Here is a 12,442-nt window from a genome sequence, read left to right as displayed (position 1 = left end):
CTTATGCAACGAGCCCTGGCCTCCGAGAGGAGAGACGCCGACCGGAATTGTCTAATTGCGGATTAGAGACAGGATTTTGGTACCCCCTTCCATCTGCTTCCCATATGTGACCAGAGCCACCGCCGAATCTACCGCCACAAACCCTAGAATTTGGGATTTCTTTAGAGCTTTACTAATCCGAGCCTAAACATACCAGATTCTGCAATTTAGACAAAAGAGTGCACGAATCCACATTAATTTTACCCATTTATCACGTGGGGTTGCGACTAGCTGCAGAGTGGCGCCGGAAGTTGGTGGTGGCAGAGGTGGTGTGAGGGTGACCGGAAAGCTTGGTGGTGGCCGGAAAGCTTGGTTATGGAGGAAGAAGAAGACGGGGGAGAAGAGAGTAAAATGACCAACTTGCCCTCATGTGCAATGCACATGACAGGACTTAACAAGAAAATCTAACCGGGTTAGGCGAAAAAGACAAACGCTGAAGGATTTTGAAACGTAAAGGACAAAAAGGATCAATTTTGAAGAAGAGGGATAACGAGTAAAATTTGGGTGAAAGATAAAGGACAATTTCTGTAATTCTGTCTTTTAAATACGTTAGTTTGAGGAATCATTTTTTAGTTTAGTTTTGATACCGTAAAGAACGTTAATGATACCAACCGAATTCTAACAACCTAGTTTCATTAATAATAAAGATTAAGATAAAATCGAAATAATGATCAGTTATTAGGTGGAATGTTGTTAATTTAATAATTATTATAAGAAAATCAACCAGCCAGCCGATACTAGACTAGTGAGTGAGTCGTACAAAAGTCACTAGTCACCGTAGCGCCGATCGGAGAAACCACAGCGGCGGCGGCGGCGGCGGGGTGAGGGATGTCAGACGTAGACCGGCAAATCGAGCAGTTGAAGAACTGCGAGCCACTCAAGGAGTCTGAAGTCAAGGCTCTCTGCTTGAAGGCCATGGAGATCCTCGTCGAAGAGAGCAACGTTCAACGAGTCGATGCTCCCGTCACTGTAAGATTCTTCATCCTCACTATGCATTCTCTTATGTGTCATTTGCTGTTGCTACTGATTAATTATCTATCTAGGGTTTTACCAGCTGATTTCTAGGGTTTTCTGTTTAGACGAGATTGCTTATTTCAACAATTTATAAGCTTATAAGCTGAAGCAGCTAATCAGCTTATGCTAAGGTGAACTTGTTGTAATTTTGACTACATTAGGAATAATGATTTAGATATAAGGGATCTCGAAATGCGTTTTGAAGGATACTTATTTCACTCTAAAATAAGCAGACATGCATATATAGGCACTTTTCTTCATCCAAACACTAAAAAGAAGGGCGTGTATGCAGCAGCTCTTTTAAGTATGTTATTTGCAGATCATTAAACTATCTATAGGTTTTAATGACCATATAGGAATTTTGTTATTTATGTGGATAGATGGATGGAGCCATGTGAGTTAGTGACATGTTCTTTAAGTGTTATTACAAATGATTATCATCAATGAACTATTTTGGGATTTAGGGTGCTTCAGTTTATTTATGTATCTTGATAATAATCAGGATTCAGGGTTATTTACGCTTCTGATTTTCTATTCTATGCAGTCAATATCACCGGTATATCAGTGATATATTGGTTATCGGTCCCTTGGTAAAATATCGGTCAGATATCAAACTGATAATGTTGGCGATATTTGACCGATATCAGTGTTTAAGTCTTAATTATCAGTTTTTAGTGTTCAGTAATAGTGTTTTATGTCTTAGTCATTTCCTACTTGCTATGATTGTTAGTGCTTTGCAATTTGCAAAAGGTTAATTTGTTAACGGTATGAGAGTATACTGAATTATTAGTGTTAAATTGCTATATCTATGAAATGATATTAAAATTACCGATATCCCACCGCGATAACCAATATCTCAAATATCGGTCCTTGACCGATACCGATATTTTTCCACATTAATTGCTTAGTTTCTATTAGCTTTATTGTTTTCTTGGTATAATTTGTGATACCATACTACGGAAGGTAACTTACGCATTTGATTGTGGAAAGGCATGCTTTCTTCCAAACCTATAAGGCCCAAAGAAAATTTTCTACAGCTAAGACTGAAAAATATACTAATGTGAACTTGTAGCTACAAGTTTGAACCGTATTTGAGATAATGTACAAAGGGAAACTAAATAATGACTACGCAAATCAAATTTCTTAGCTCATACTCTCATAGATGTACTTTCTCTAGCACAGATCAGAACCACACTTAGAATATAACAAAGTAACTAGTAATAAGTGAGGTCTCAATGAAAGAAGTTGATGAAAACATTGAAGTGATTAAGAAGTAAGTTGCTGATGTGGATCCAATGATCAATGGTAGAAGGCACAAGAATTAGGGTTATTTCAAAGTGTACTTAAGGTATGACTGTATGACCATCTAAAAACAAAACTTGACTTCAAACTCTTACTATAGATGTCTTTTAATCTCAAATAATAAAATGTTCAATAAAAAAATATATAAAACAACATCATATCATGCTCTATAATTTGGGACCCGATATGCTATAGTTTTCAGATCGTTGGATTTTTCAAAATTTATTTTAGGAGCAACACGATGGTGTTCATGAATGTCATCATAATAAATAGAAGAAAATTAAAGACTTATGTTTCACGGATAGCATCATTACGGTGCTCACAAATAGCATCACCATAATAAATAAATAATCATCCAAAACCATACAACACATCTTTAATATTTTTCCAAAACAACAAAACCCAATTTTCAGAAAACTCTACCCAGAATTTGCAAAATGGAAAAAATTAACCCACAAGCATACTCTCTTAACCTGATTTTGTACTCTTGTTTTGTCTTAAATCATTTAAAATCTAGCCCATGAGGGCATTTACTTCAAACCACAAAACTAGTTTTATTTGTCTCAAATAAAATTTTAAGAGCATCAAGGAGCAGGTAGTAATATGATATAGTCACCAAGAAATTCAAGATACATAATTCGCTTATATTACCCCTTGTATAACTATGTTTCTTATTTTAATTTTCTTTTACAAAGGTACCTTTTAGTAATTTTATTTTGTAATACCTGGCATTCTTTTTCTGTTGTATAGATATGTGGCGACATCCATGGGCAGTTTTATGACATGAAAGAACTATTTAAAGTCGGTGGTGATTGCCCAAAGACTAACTACTTGTTTCTTGGAGATTTTGTGGACAGAGGGTTTTACTCTGTAGAGACCTTTTTGCTTTTACTTGCCCTAAAGGTAAATTTGTTATATTAATAAATTTTGCTGATACAAAATAAGCAAATATTGTTACATAGAATGCAAAATATTTGTTATAAGTTATATAACATATCTTTTTTACGTAGTATAAAGATGTATGGGTGGAATGCACTTTCATGCATTTTATTCTGATAGTTATCTCATCATTTGTTGCAGGCTCTTAATAATTTCTTTCATTAAGTTTTACTTTCTCTCACTCGCTTTTTATCTCTGCAATAACTACAAAATATTGTTCTCAATTTGTGTGTGTCTAGAACAGCCATGTTACATAATTTGGTGACATCACATACAAAGAATATTTTATAACAGAATACCTTTTCTATTTTAATATCTATAAAAGAGAAAATGCTAAACATAACTCTTAAGGCGGTTGATGGTGATTTGAGATTATGCTTGAATATTAGTATTTATTTAAATTTTTAGGTAAAAATGGTATTTGTTGGCTTTTGTTTTCAAAACCCTTATCTTTTCGGCTTAGTTAATATGGGTAGTGGAGCAAGGTTTCAGTACTGATCAATTCATACTGTATGATAGCAATTATTATTTCAAAACCGTATGTTTTTCTTTTATCTGTTCTCTAATATAGCACTGCTATAATCAGGTGAGATATCCTGATCGGATAACATTGATTAGGGGAAACCATGAGAGCCGTCAGATCACACAGGTATCCTATTGTAAAATGATTGATGGCAACATATTGAACTTTTTGATAGCTTATTGCTATTTTATGTGATAGGTATATGGATTTTATGATGAGTGCTTGAGGAAGTATGGTTCTGTCAATGTTTGGAGATACTGTACCGATATATTTGATTACCTAAGGTGTGCTAATTTCTTTCAATTGCTTTCCTTTATTGTTCACCATTGTCTTTGACCATCAACTGAAGAATGCTTTTGCAACTTGTAAACTATCATGCTTCTTGCTTCAAATATTCATTGCACGTTTTCTGGTTCACACTTTGTATAGTTTATATCACTTGCATCACCTGAATTTTGACATTTTTACAGTTTGTCTGCTCTCATTGAGAACAAAATATTTTCAGTTCATGGTGGTCTTTCTCCTAACATCAACACACTAGACCAGGTTTGAAAAAGCTAGTTCTGTATCCTTTTAAACATTTTGTTTTTAATCTTTCTCTCTAATTTAAATTTAGAGTTTCTTATATATATGTATGCATTTGTATGTGTATGCATGTATATGTATACATCTACATGATACACACACATGTGTACATATGCATGTTTACCCTTTCAAAAGTATATATATCATATTTACCCTTTTGAAACACTAAAATATCATATTTACCTATTCCATGATGAATAAAGTACATACAACACATATAACAGTCCATTTTGCTGAATTAACAAAGTGAAAAACAACGTTATTACATCGACATGTGAACGAATAACTGTCTGCTTCACTGAATAAACAAAGAGGACATTATTTGTTCAGATGAATCATGGTAATAACATGTTTTTCACTTTGTTTACTCAGTTAAATGTTACAAGTAACTAATTTTACTTTTGTACTATGAAATAGCTAAATATGATATTACATTATTACTAGTGCTTTAAAAGGGTAAATCTGATACTATGAAGTTTAGGATATATACGACAATTTTAACTTTTAGAAGGATCCATATGAAATTAAGCCTTTTATTTAATAACAAAAATGATTTTCCAGATTCGGACGATTGACCGGAAGCAAGAAGTACCACATGACGGTGCAATGTGTGATCTTTTGTGGTCTGATCCAGAGGATATTGTGGACGGCTGGGGTTTGAGTCCGCGTGGTGCTGGTTTCTTGTTTGGTGGCAGTGTTGTTACCTCTTTTAATCATACTAATAATATTGATTATATTTGTCGCGCACATCAATTGGTAATGGAAGGTTTTAAATGGATGTTCAACAACCAAATAGTTACGGTCTGGTCAGCCCCAAATTACTGCTACAGGTGAACTTTTTGTTCAGGTTTATTATTCTTGTCTTTTGTTTGATTAGTAATCATGTTACTAAATTAAATAAAGGTGAAAAATGGGCGGGCCTGGTGACAAGTCAAAGTAGGCCATTGTGGTGCGGGCCAAAATTGACTGGGTCGAACTAAAGCATTTTTGTCTTTTATAAAAAAACTAGTGTGCTGGTAATGATTTATAAAAACAGATCTGTTACAAAAAATCTATTGAATGACGCAGTATGCATCAAAATGGATTTTGTGGCAACTTTTAACTCGTTTAACATGTCAACCCCTTCAGTTTTTTGCTTTGTAGCTACATCTTTATACTTTTTTCTGTGTCTCACCTTTGTCTTTATACCTTTTCGTACACCTGAGCCATTTAAGAAAATGGGTTTTGTGTATTGTTTAAGCATATTGCAATCAGTTTATATACAACATGTAACATTCTATATATATCTTACATATTTGTATAAAAATTAACTGGATGGGACACAAAAGTATGTGCTAGTGATTCAAGATTTACAAAGATGTACAGTGCTTAAAACGGGGAAAATCAAAACGTGGGTTGATATTTTATGCAAAAATGCCTTTATTTTTATTTTGCCCGTTTGTGATTAAGACAACTCAATGGCCCCATTTCATAAGTATACGGGTTAAAAACATAAAATATCATATACTAATAAAGTTTGTTTTTTTCTTACTTTTATTTGAATATGTGCTTCAGGTGTGGTAATGTAGCTGCCATTCTTGAGCTTGATGAGAATCTTAATAAACAGTTTCGAGTATTTAAAGCAGCCCCACAGGTTTGTTATTAAGACGCATTCCTGCTTTATAAATTGCAATCTGGGTAACTTTAGAATTGAAATCCCATGATTCAGCCCGCAAAAAGTTATTATTACAACAATGAATTCTTCTTAATCATATATAAGATTATTAAGATGTTAAACCATTTCTATGGTAAATTACATTTAAGTCATCCCTGTGGTTTATATGAAATTGCGGTCAAGTTATTGAAATTTCAAGGATCATCTGGGTATTTGAAACTTGTTACACTCATGGTCCGTAAAATGAATACATTGCTCTTGAGGGTAAAACAGTCTTTTACTGCTTTTTTTAATGAGGACATCCACTCTAGGCCCTAGGGTACGATGAGTATTACAAGTTTCAAAAATAGGGACCATTGGTGCACTTTCGAGAACTTAAATGATGAAAGCATAATTCCACATAAATCATAGGGGCCCATTTTGCCAATCCTACTCCGAATTCTAGTAGACAATAGTTGTGATTGTGAATGTATGTGTGTGTGTTTTGTGTAGACAATATATGTATTAACAGTGGTGTTAAGAGTTGGATTTTTTTGGGGATATTAATTTGGTTATATTAAAATGCAGGAATCAAGAGGGGCTCCAGCTAAAAAACCACTGCCAGATTACTTTCTATGATGAAGGTAAGTTTGGTCATGACATTGAAAAATGAATGAGCCGATCTCCCGATTGGCTCGTGTGGGCGCACTGAATCCATGGTTATTGTTTTGGGTGGCTATTATCATTTGGTACCATTTCCACCGTCATGGGGTTCATCTCACAAGTGTTAGATTGTGTTCTGTAGCGATTATTTTTGTATGTACACAAGTAGTAGTTACACCAGCAAACCGCCAAAAATCACCATGGATCCTGTTCAATTTGGTTGTGCAAGTAACTTTGGATGTTAAAGTTTGAGTAGTTGTCTTTTAAAGTCTTGTATTTTATGATTGATATTAGTGTGATCTAGGTTTTGAACTTGTTTTGAGAAAGAGAAGATTATTACTTTTAATGGTTATGACCCATTATGGTACATGTCCTTGTGTGTATGACAACACTAGAGAGACCTAATAATGAAAAGCTAAAAGACAAACAGGGAATGGAATGGAATGGATAGTCAGTAAAGTAAAGATTAACGGCAAACTTGAGGTGCATACTCGCTAAAGATACAGTATATTGAAATAATATCACTAATCACTGGCTAGTCATTAGTCTGTTTTTCGTCCAGCACACTGATATTTATGTTTACTTTCAGTTAGTGTTTTGTTCAATAATGCACCTTTATATTCGTTCATCTATGTTAAATTATATTCATTTACGTTCATGAACCATCAGTGTACACTATTAAAGAACAAACATAAATGAGCATGGACATAAACATGTTTATTTTCTTAACAAACAACACAAATCGTTCATTTAATTATTGATTTGTGTTGTTGATGCTTGTAATTACCAATATTCATTCCAAAGATTGCCATTGACCTTCTAGTCTAACTGGTTGAGGGAAATGGTAAGCCTTCACATTTTATGGTTCGGACCTGAATTAATGGAGTTTTCTTATAATAATAATAATAATAATGATAATAATGTTTTTTGATAAGTCAGGCCTAGAACATCAAAAATCAAAATCGGTTGACCCGTCAGAAAAGCTTTTACTAGGGTATTGGGCCAATCATTCTTCAAAAAAAAAAAAAAAAAAAGGAAAATCCGAAAGATTGTGTTTATCATTAGTCAACAGACAGACAGACAGTATGATAAGCTGGAAGATACGTATAGAAGTAGGTAGGTAACGTAACGTAGCAAATCGAAGGTGAAGATCTTCTTCTTCTTCTTCAACCATTGAATTCACCTAACCATCTTCATTCAATTCCCTTCACTTACCACTTACTCCACCTTCAGCTCAAACAACCAAACCAAAACAAAACATATTATTATTATTATTATTATTATTATTATTATTCTCATGGAACGAACACTTGTCTTCATCATCTTCCCAATACTTTTCTTATTAATATCACCTACCCATGCCCAATCAGACCAAACCGGGTACATATCTTTCGGTGTATCCCAACCGGGTCTTGAATTCGCTAAGGATTTGCTGATCAACACAGCACTCTCGTCTCTGATTCCGCTTCAACTGCCCCAAATCGAACAGAAGGTTCAAATCCCACTTGTGGGTAAGGTTACTATGCGCCTCTCGGATATTGTTATCTACCAGGTTAACGTTTCGACTTCGGTTGTTCAACCGGGGGTCACCATAGTTGCTTCCGGTGCTACTGCTGGGCTGAGGCTTGACTGGAGTTATTCGTATACCACTTGGTTGTTCGAGTTATCTGATAGTGGAGTTGCCTCTGTTCAGGTAATTGAGTTTATTTTATTATTCCTATGGGGTTCAAGGGTGCTTGATTTTGCTTCCGTTATTAGTCTAAACCGAAGCCCGAGTCATCATTTTATTAACCAATCGGTTTTTGGTTAATTCGGCTACTTTGTTGCTTAATAACCACAACCAAGATGGAGGTATAAAATTAGCTAGAAATAAATGAAAATACAAATGATTTGGTTAATTGCGGTTAACCGAAGGTACAAAAATAGGGACAACCGATTTTCAGTTAGCTCGGTTTTCGGTTAATTTCAGTTTGGTTTCGTCGATTTTCGGTTCAGTTAGTGGTGGGCCCCTGGCTGGGGTCGAGCTGAAAAATCCAATGTTGAATCTGGAACCCTTTTTGTTTACATGAAAGACCCAAAATAATCGCTTTGAAGCAGATTTTGCTAAAAACTGGATATGGGAATGCTGGTCATCTTCTGTCTACAGACAAAAGAAATCGGTTTTTACATACTCGTTTTTGAAAACCTCTCCGAGTCTTATCTGATTGAAAATTGAGTGTACAATGGAATTGTTTCAATCTGAAAGTGAATCACAATTCTCGGACAAAGCAAGTGTTGTAGAACTACAAACGCAACAATAATTATTTCAACAATCAGTTTGGAACTTTTTCTTGATTCGTTATGTGAATTTGGTTAAGATATTCATGTTTTTTGAGAGATGTTATTGGTTTGTATGATAAAAGTTTAGTCAAATAATGAATATACTTGATAAAAGCTAAGATCTTGTAACATTGATATGCGAGTTTCATTATTTTAGTGGGAAGCTAATGAATACTTGATAATTAATATCCTAAGGTTGAAGGTATGGAAATTGGGATGACTCTTGGTCTATATAACCAACAAGGGACTCTTAGACTTTCACCTCAAGGGTGTGGATGCTATGTCGATTATATTTCCATAAAGTTAGACGGAGGCGCATCTTGGCTTTATCAAGGGTACGTATTCGACCCTCATTATTATTATTAATAATATTTATTCATGTTTATCGATAAAAAGAAATAAAAATTTGCTTTTGTTTTTTTTATCTCAGCATAGTTGATTTTTTTGAAGACGATATAATATCTGTGGTTGAAGATACTATCACCAGCAAGGTTACTGATGCGATTAGGAAACTCGATTCAAAGTTTCAATCATTTTCAAAAGAAATAACTTTTGGGGATTTTGCAACTTTAAATGCCACAATTACCGATGGTCCTATTATGAGCAGTGATTCGGTTGTTATTGGTATCGACGGGTTATTTGCACAAATTGATAGTGAAGTAAGTTATGGTAGTCATGGGAAAAGTTTATTATCAAAGAGTTCGTGTAATAGAGCGGGAAATATGGTTGCAATTTCGGTTCATGAAAATGTTCTCAACTCAGCATCATTGGTGTACTTTAATGTAAGTTTATGAACGAGCGATTACCTAAGTATTTAACATTAATTTTATATTTTTATTGCATTTATAATACGGTAGGTAATCTTTTGTATCTTGTGTTTCAGACAAATAAGGTGTATTGGATTGTTGATAGCTTACCGGATCATAAGCTAATGAACACTGCTGGATGGAGATTTATAATTCCAAAGTTATATAAAGAATTCCCAAATGATGAGCTGAGCTTAAATTTTACCGTTTTATCGCCTCCAGTTATAAAGGTTAAAAATGAGGGTATTGTTGCTATACTAGATTCTGATGTTATTATTAATGTTATGGATGCTGGTGAAATTATTCCTGTTGCATGCATCTCAATGGTATGTTACAATTTTACCATGACAAAAGGTTAAAATGGTATATAATGAGTTGACTTATTGACTCACATATTTTCAGGATATCGAAGCTTCAGGATTTGCAGGAATCTCATTGAACAACACTCTTTCTGGTGGTATTAGCTTAAGCAAACTCACAATGTCTTTAAAGTGGAGTAAAATTGGCACCATTCACACGGTTCTTGTTCAGGTAATGATCATATTATTCAATGATAACGGGCCAAATCGGTTAAAAACTAAAAATGGAATGGTTTGAACGGGTTAAACGTGTCAAAAGATGCCTAATGTGTATTCAAATGCATACGATATCTTGAGAAACATTGTTTTGGCAATCATATGTAATACAAATGTTAAATAAAAAAGTGGACAAATGCGTGCTCGTTGGTCAGTCCAACCCGACACTTTTGGGGTTTTGACTCACAAATTTACTGTTTTGACCTCAACCCATTTTTTGCAGTCTGTGATGTCAACACTTATAAAGACGGTCATTGTACCGGTTGTGAATCTATACCTCAAAATCGGATATTCTTTACCTGATTTCCATGGCTATGGGCTTCAAAATGCTTCAATTGTTTATGGCGATTCCAAAGTTATTATTTGTAGCGATATTGCCCATGCATATGAGTACATTCCTCACCGGATATTATCATGAACAAATGCGGTGTAATTGTATGCTGCGTTTTGTATTTATAATCTGGATGCCACGAGTATGAATCTAGTGAAGGGTCTCTAGCTAGGATTGCGTATTCGTGGTTTTTGTATATTATATTACTAGTTGTAAAAGTTATATTGTAAATGTAGTAATAAACACCATCAAATGTTGATGTTGGCCTGTTTATCTTAAATACTAACTCGTTTAACTTTGTGTCAAGTTATATCATAACAACACTTACGGTAAGTGTTGTTATGATATCCTTAGGCTGTGACATAGTTGATTTGCTTATGTTGTTTAAGTGCAATGTAAAGTTTTACATATGTTGTTTAACTTAAATACCAACTCGTTTAACTTTGTGTCAAGTTATATCATGCTAAGGGTCATGTTAAAGTGTACTCATTTTATATATGTTTTAGTAAGACAAATCAAACCTGGAAAATTTAACTAGTCACAAAACAAGTTGATGATTTGGCCAGAATGATAGTTCACATGATAGTTGTACCACTCTGATAAAAAACTGCACAATTAGTTAAAAATTTTATAAAAATACAAAGAAAATCTATTAAATATAAGTCAACGTCCAAACATAAGATTTCTTACGAAAAAGACCAGCCCAACCGGCTGGTTGAACCAGAAAACAAAAACTTAACGGTTCAATCCATGACATGCGTAACATGTGAATCAAACCAACAAGATGGCTGCTCTTGGCCCGACCAGCATGTCTTATCTAGTTTCAAAACAACGCATAACCGCTTATTTACTAAGAACACGCAAGCAAAACATTTAGATATTGTAGTTTTTTTTATTTTTTTTCAGAATCAAGAACATGCAATAACAAATTTACACCATTTTAACTTCAATGATGGTCATGATCAACTTGTAGGACAGCAGACTCGTGAGCAGTTGTCGGAGAACCAGCCAATATGAAAACATCAGCAATTTCAGGCATTCTAAAACTCACCTTCTTCTTCGTCCTCTCTCCTTTTGACAACAAATTTTCCTCTGCTTTCTTCATCATTTCGTCGTCACCACCACCATCACCGTCTACTATTCGCGCATCCAAACGCCTTTCCTTGGAGGCGCGATCATTGACAAAGAGAGGGTTAGGATAAACCCTTTTGCTAGAAGCAACATGCAACTGTGATGATCTCGGTGAACTTATAATATAATCTTGTAAAGTCAACCTACCCTTGTTCAAAAGGCGTTCTTTCTTATCGTCTTTGTGCATCGGGCTTTGTTGTTTTCTCTCGGGTTCTATCTTCTTATTGTTACGACACAAACATATCGGTTTCAAGCATGAGAGGTGAGATCCCATGTGTTTTTCTGAATTCAAATTCAATATAGGTATAAGGTTTGTTTGGATTAGGGAGAATTTAAGGACAGATCCTTGGTGGAATCTTTTGGAATCTTGGATTTTGGTGTGAAGTTGTTGGGTTTGTCAAATGATGTATTTTTCTATAGGGAAATTTCTAGGTATTATTAATTATATGACTTGGACCAATTATGGGAAACTAAGGTTTCATGTCATTGTACAACTGTAATAAGACAAGGTTTAAGCCTAGGTGTTGCACTTGTGTTAAGGTTGATCTTATCTCACATTGTGTAGTTTGATTCCTAATGGGG

At 34.5% G+C, this 12,442-nt stretch overlaps 2 protein-coding genes across 2 annotated transcripts; both read left to right on the top strand.

Moving 5' to 3' along the window:
* The first annotated feature begins 789 nt into the window (after window positions 1–789).
* On the top strand, window positions 790–7,020 carry LOC143569029 (serine/threonine-protein phosphatase PP-X isozyme 2-like). The gene is made up of 8 exons (XM_077055036.1): window positions 790–1,008; window positions 3,106–3,258; window positions 3,881–3,943; window positions 4,016–4,101; window positions 4,288–4,363; window positions 4,964–5,232; window positions 5,957–6,035; window positions 6,624–7,020. Exons 1-8 carry the CDS (start codon window positions 868–870, stop codon window positions 6,672–6,674), a joined length of 918 nt encoding a protein of 305 aa, XP_076911151.1. The 5' UTR covers window positions 790–867; the 3' UTR covers window positions 6,675–7,020.
* Window positions 7,021–7,958: 938 nt separating this feature from the next.
* LOC143569022 (putative BPI/LBP family protein At1g04970) lies at window positions 7,959–10,899 on the top strand. Its single transcript, XM_077055029.1, has 6 exons — window positions 7,959–8,391; window positions 9,213–9,352; window positions 9,448–9,799; window positions 9,901–10,149; window positions 10,226–10,354; window positions 10,622–10,899. The coding sequence occupies exons 1-6, from the start codon at window positions 7,996–7,998 to the stop codon at window positions 10,814–10,816; spliced, it is 1,461 nt and encodes a 486-aa protein (XP_076911144.1). The 5' UTR covers window positions 7,959–7,995; the 3' UTR covers window positions 10,817–10,899.
* Window positions 10,900–12,442: the final 1,543 nt, after the last annotated feature.

Source organism: Bidens hawaiensis, unplaced genomic scaffold (genome assembly GCF_021521415.1).
Source record: "Bidens hawaiensis isolate Kalapana, Puna unplaced genomic scaffold, B.hawaiensis_p1.1 tig00024293_1, whole genome shotgun sequence".
Classification (NCBI taxonomy): Eukaryota; Viridiplantae; Streptophyta; class Magnoliopsida; order Asterales; family Asteraceae; genus Bidens; species Bidens hawaiensis.
The sequence above is the reverse complement of the archived record's forward strand: the minus strand, read 5'-3'. Positions and strand labels throughout refer to the sequence as shown.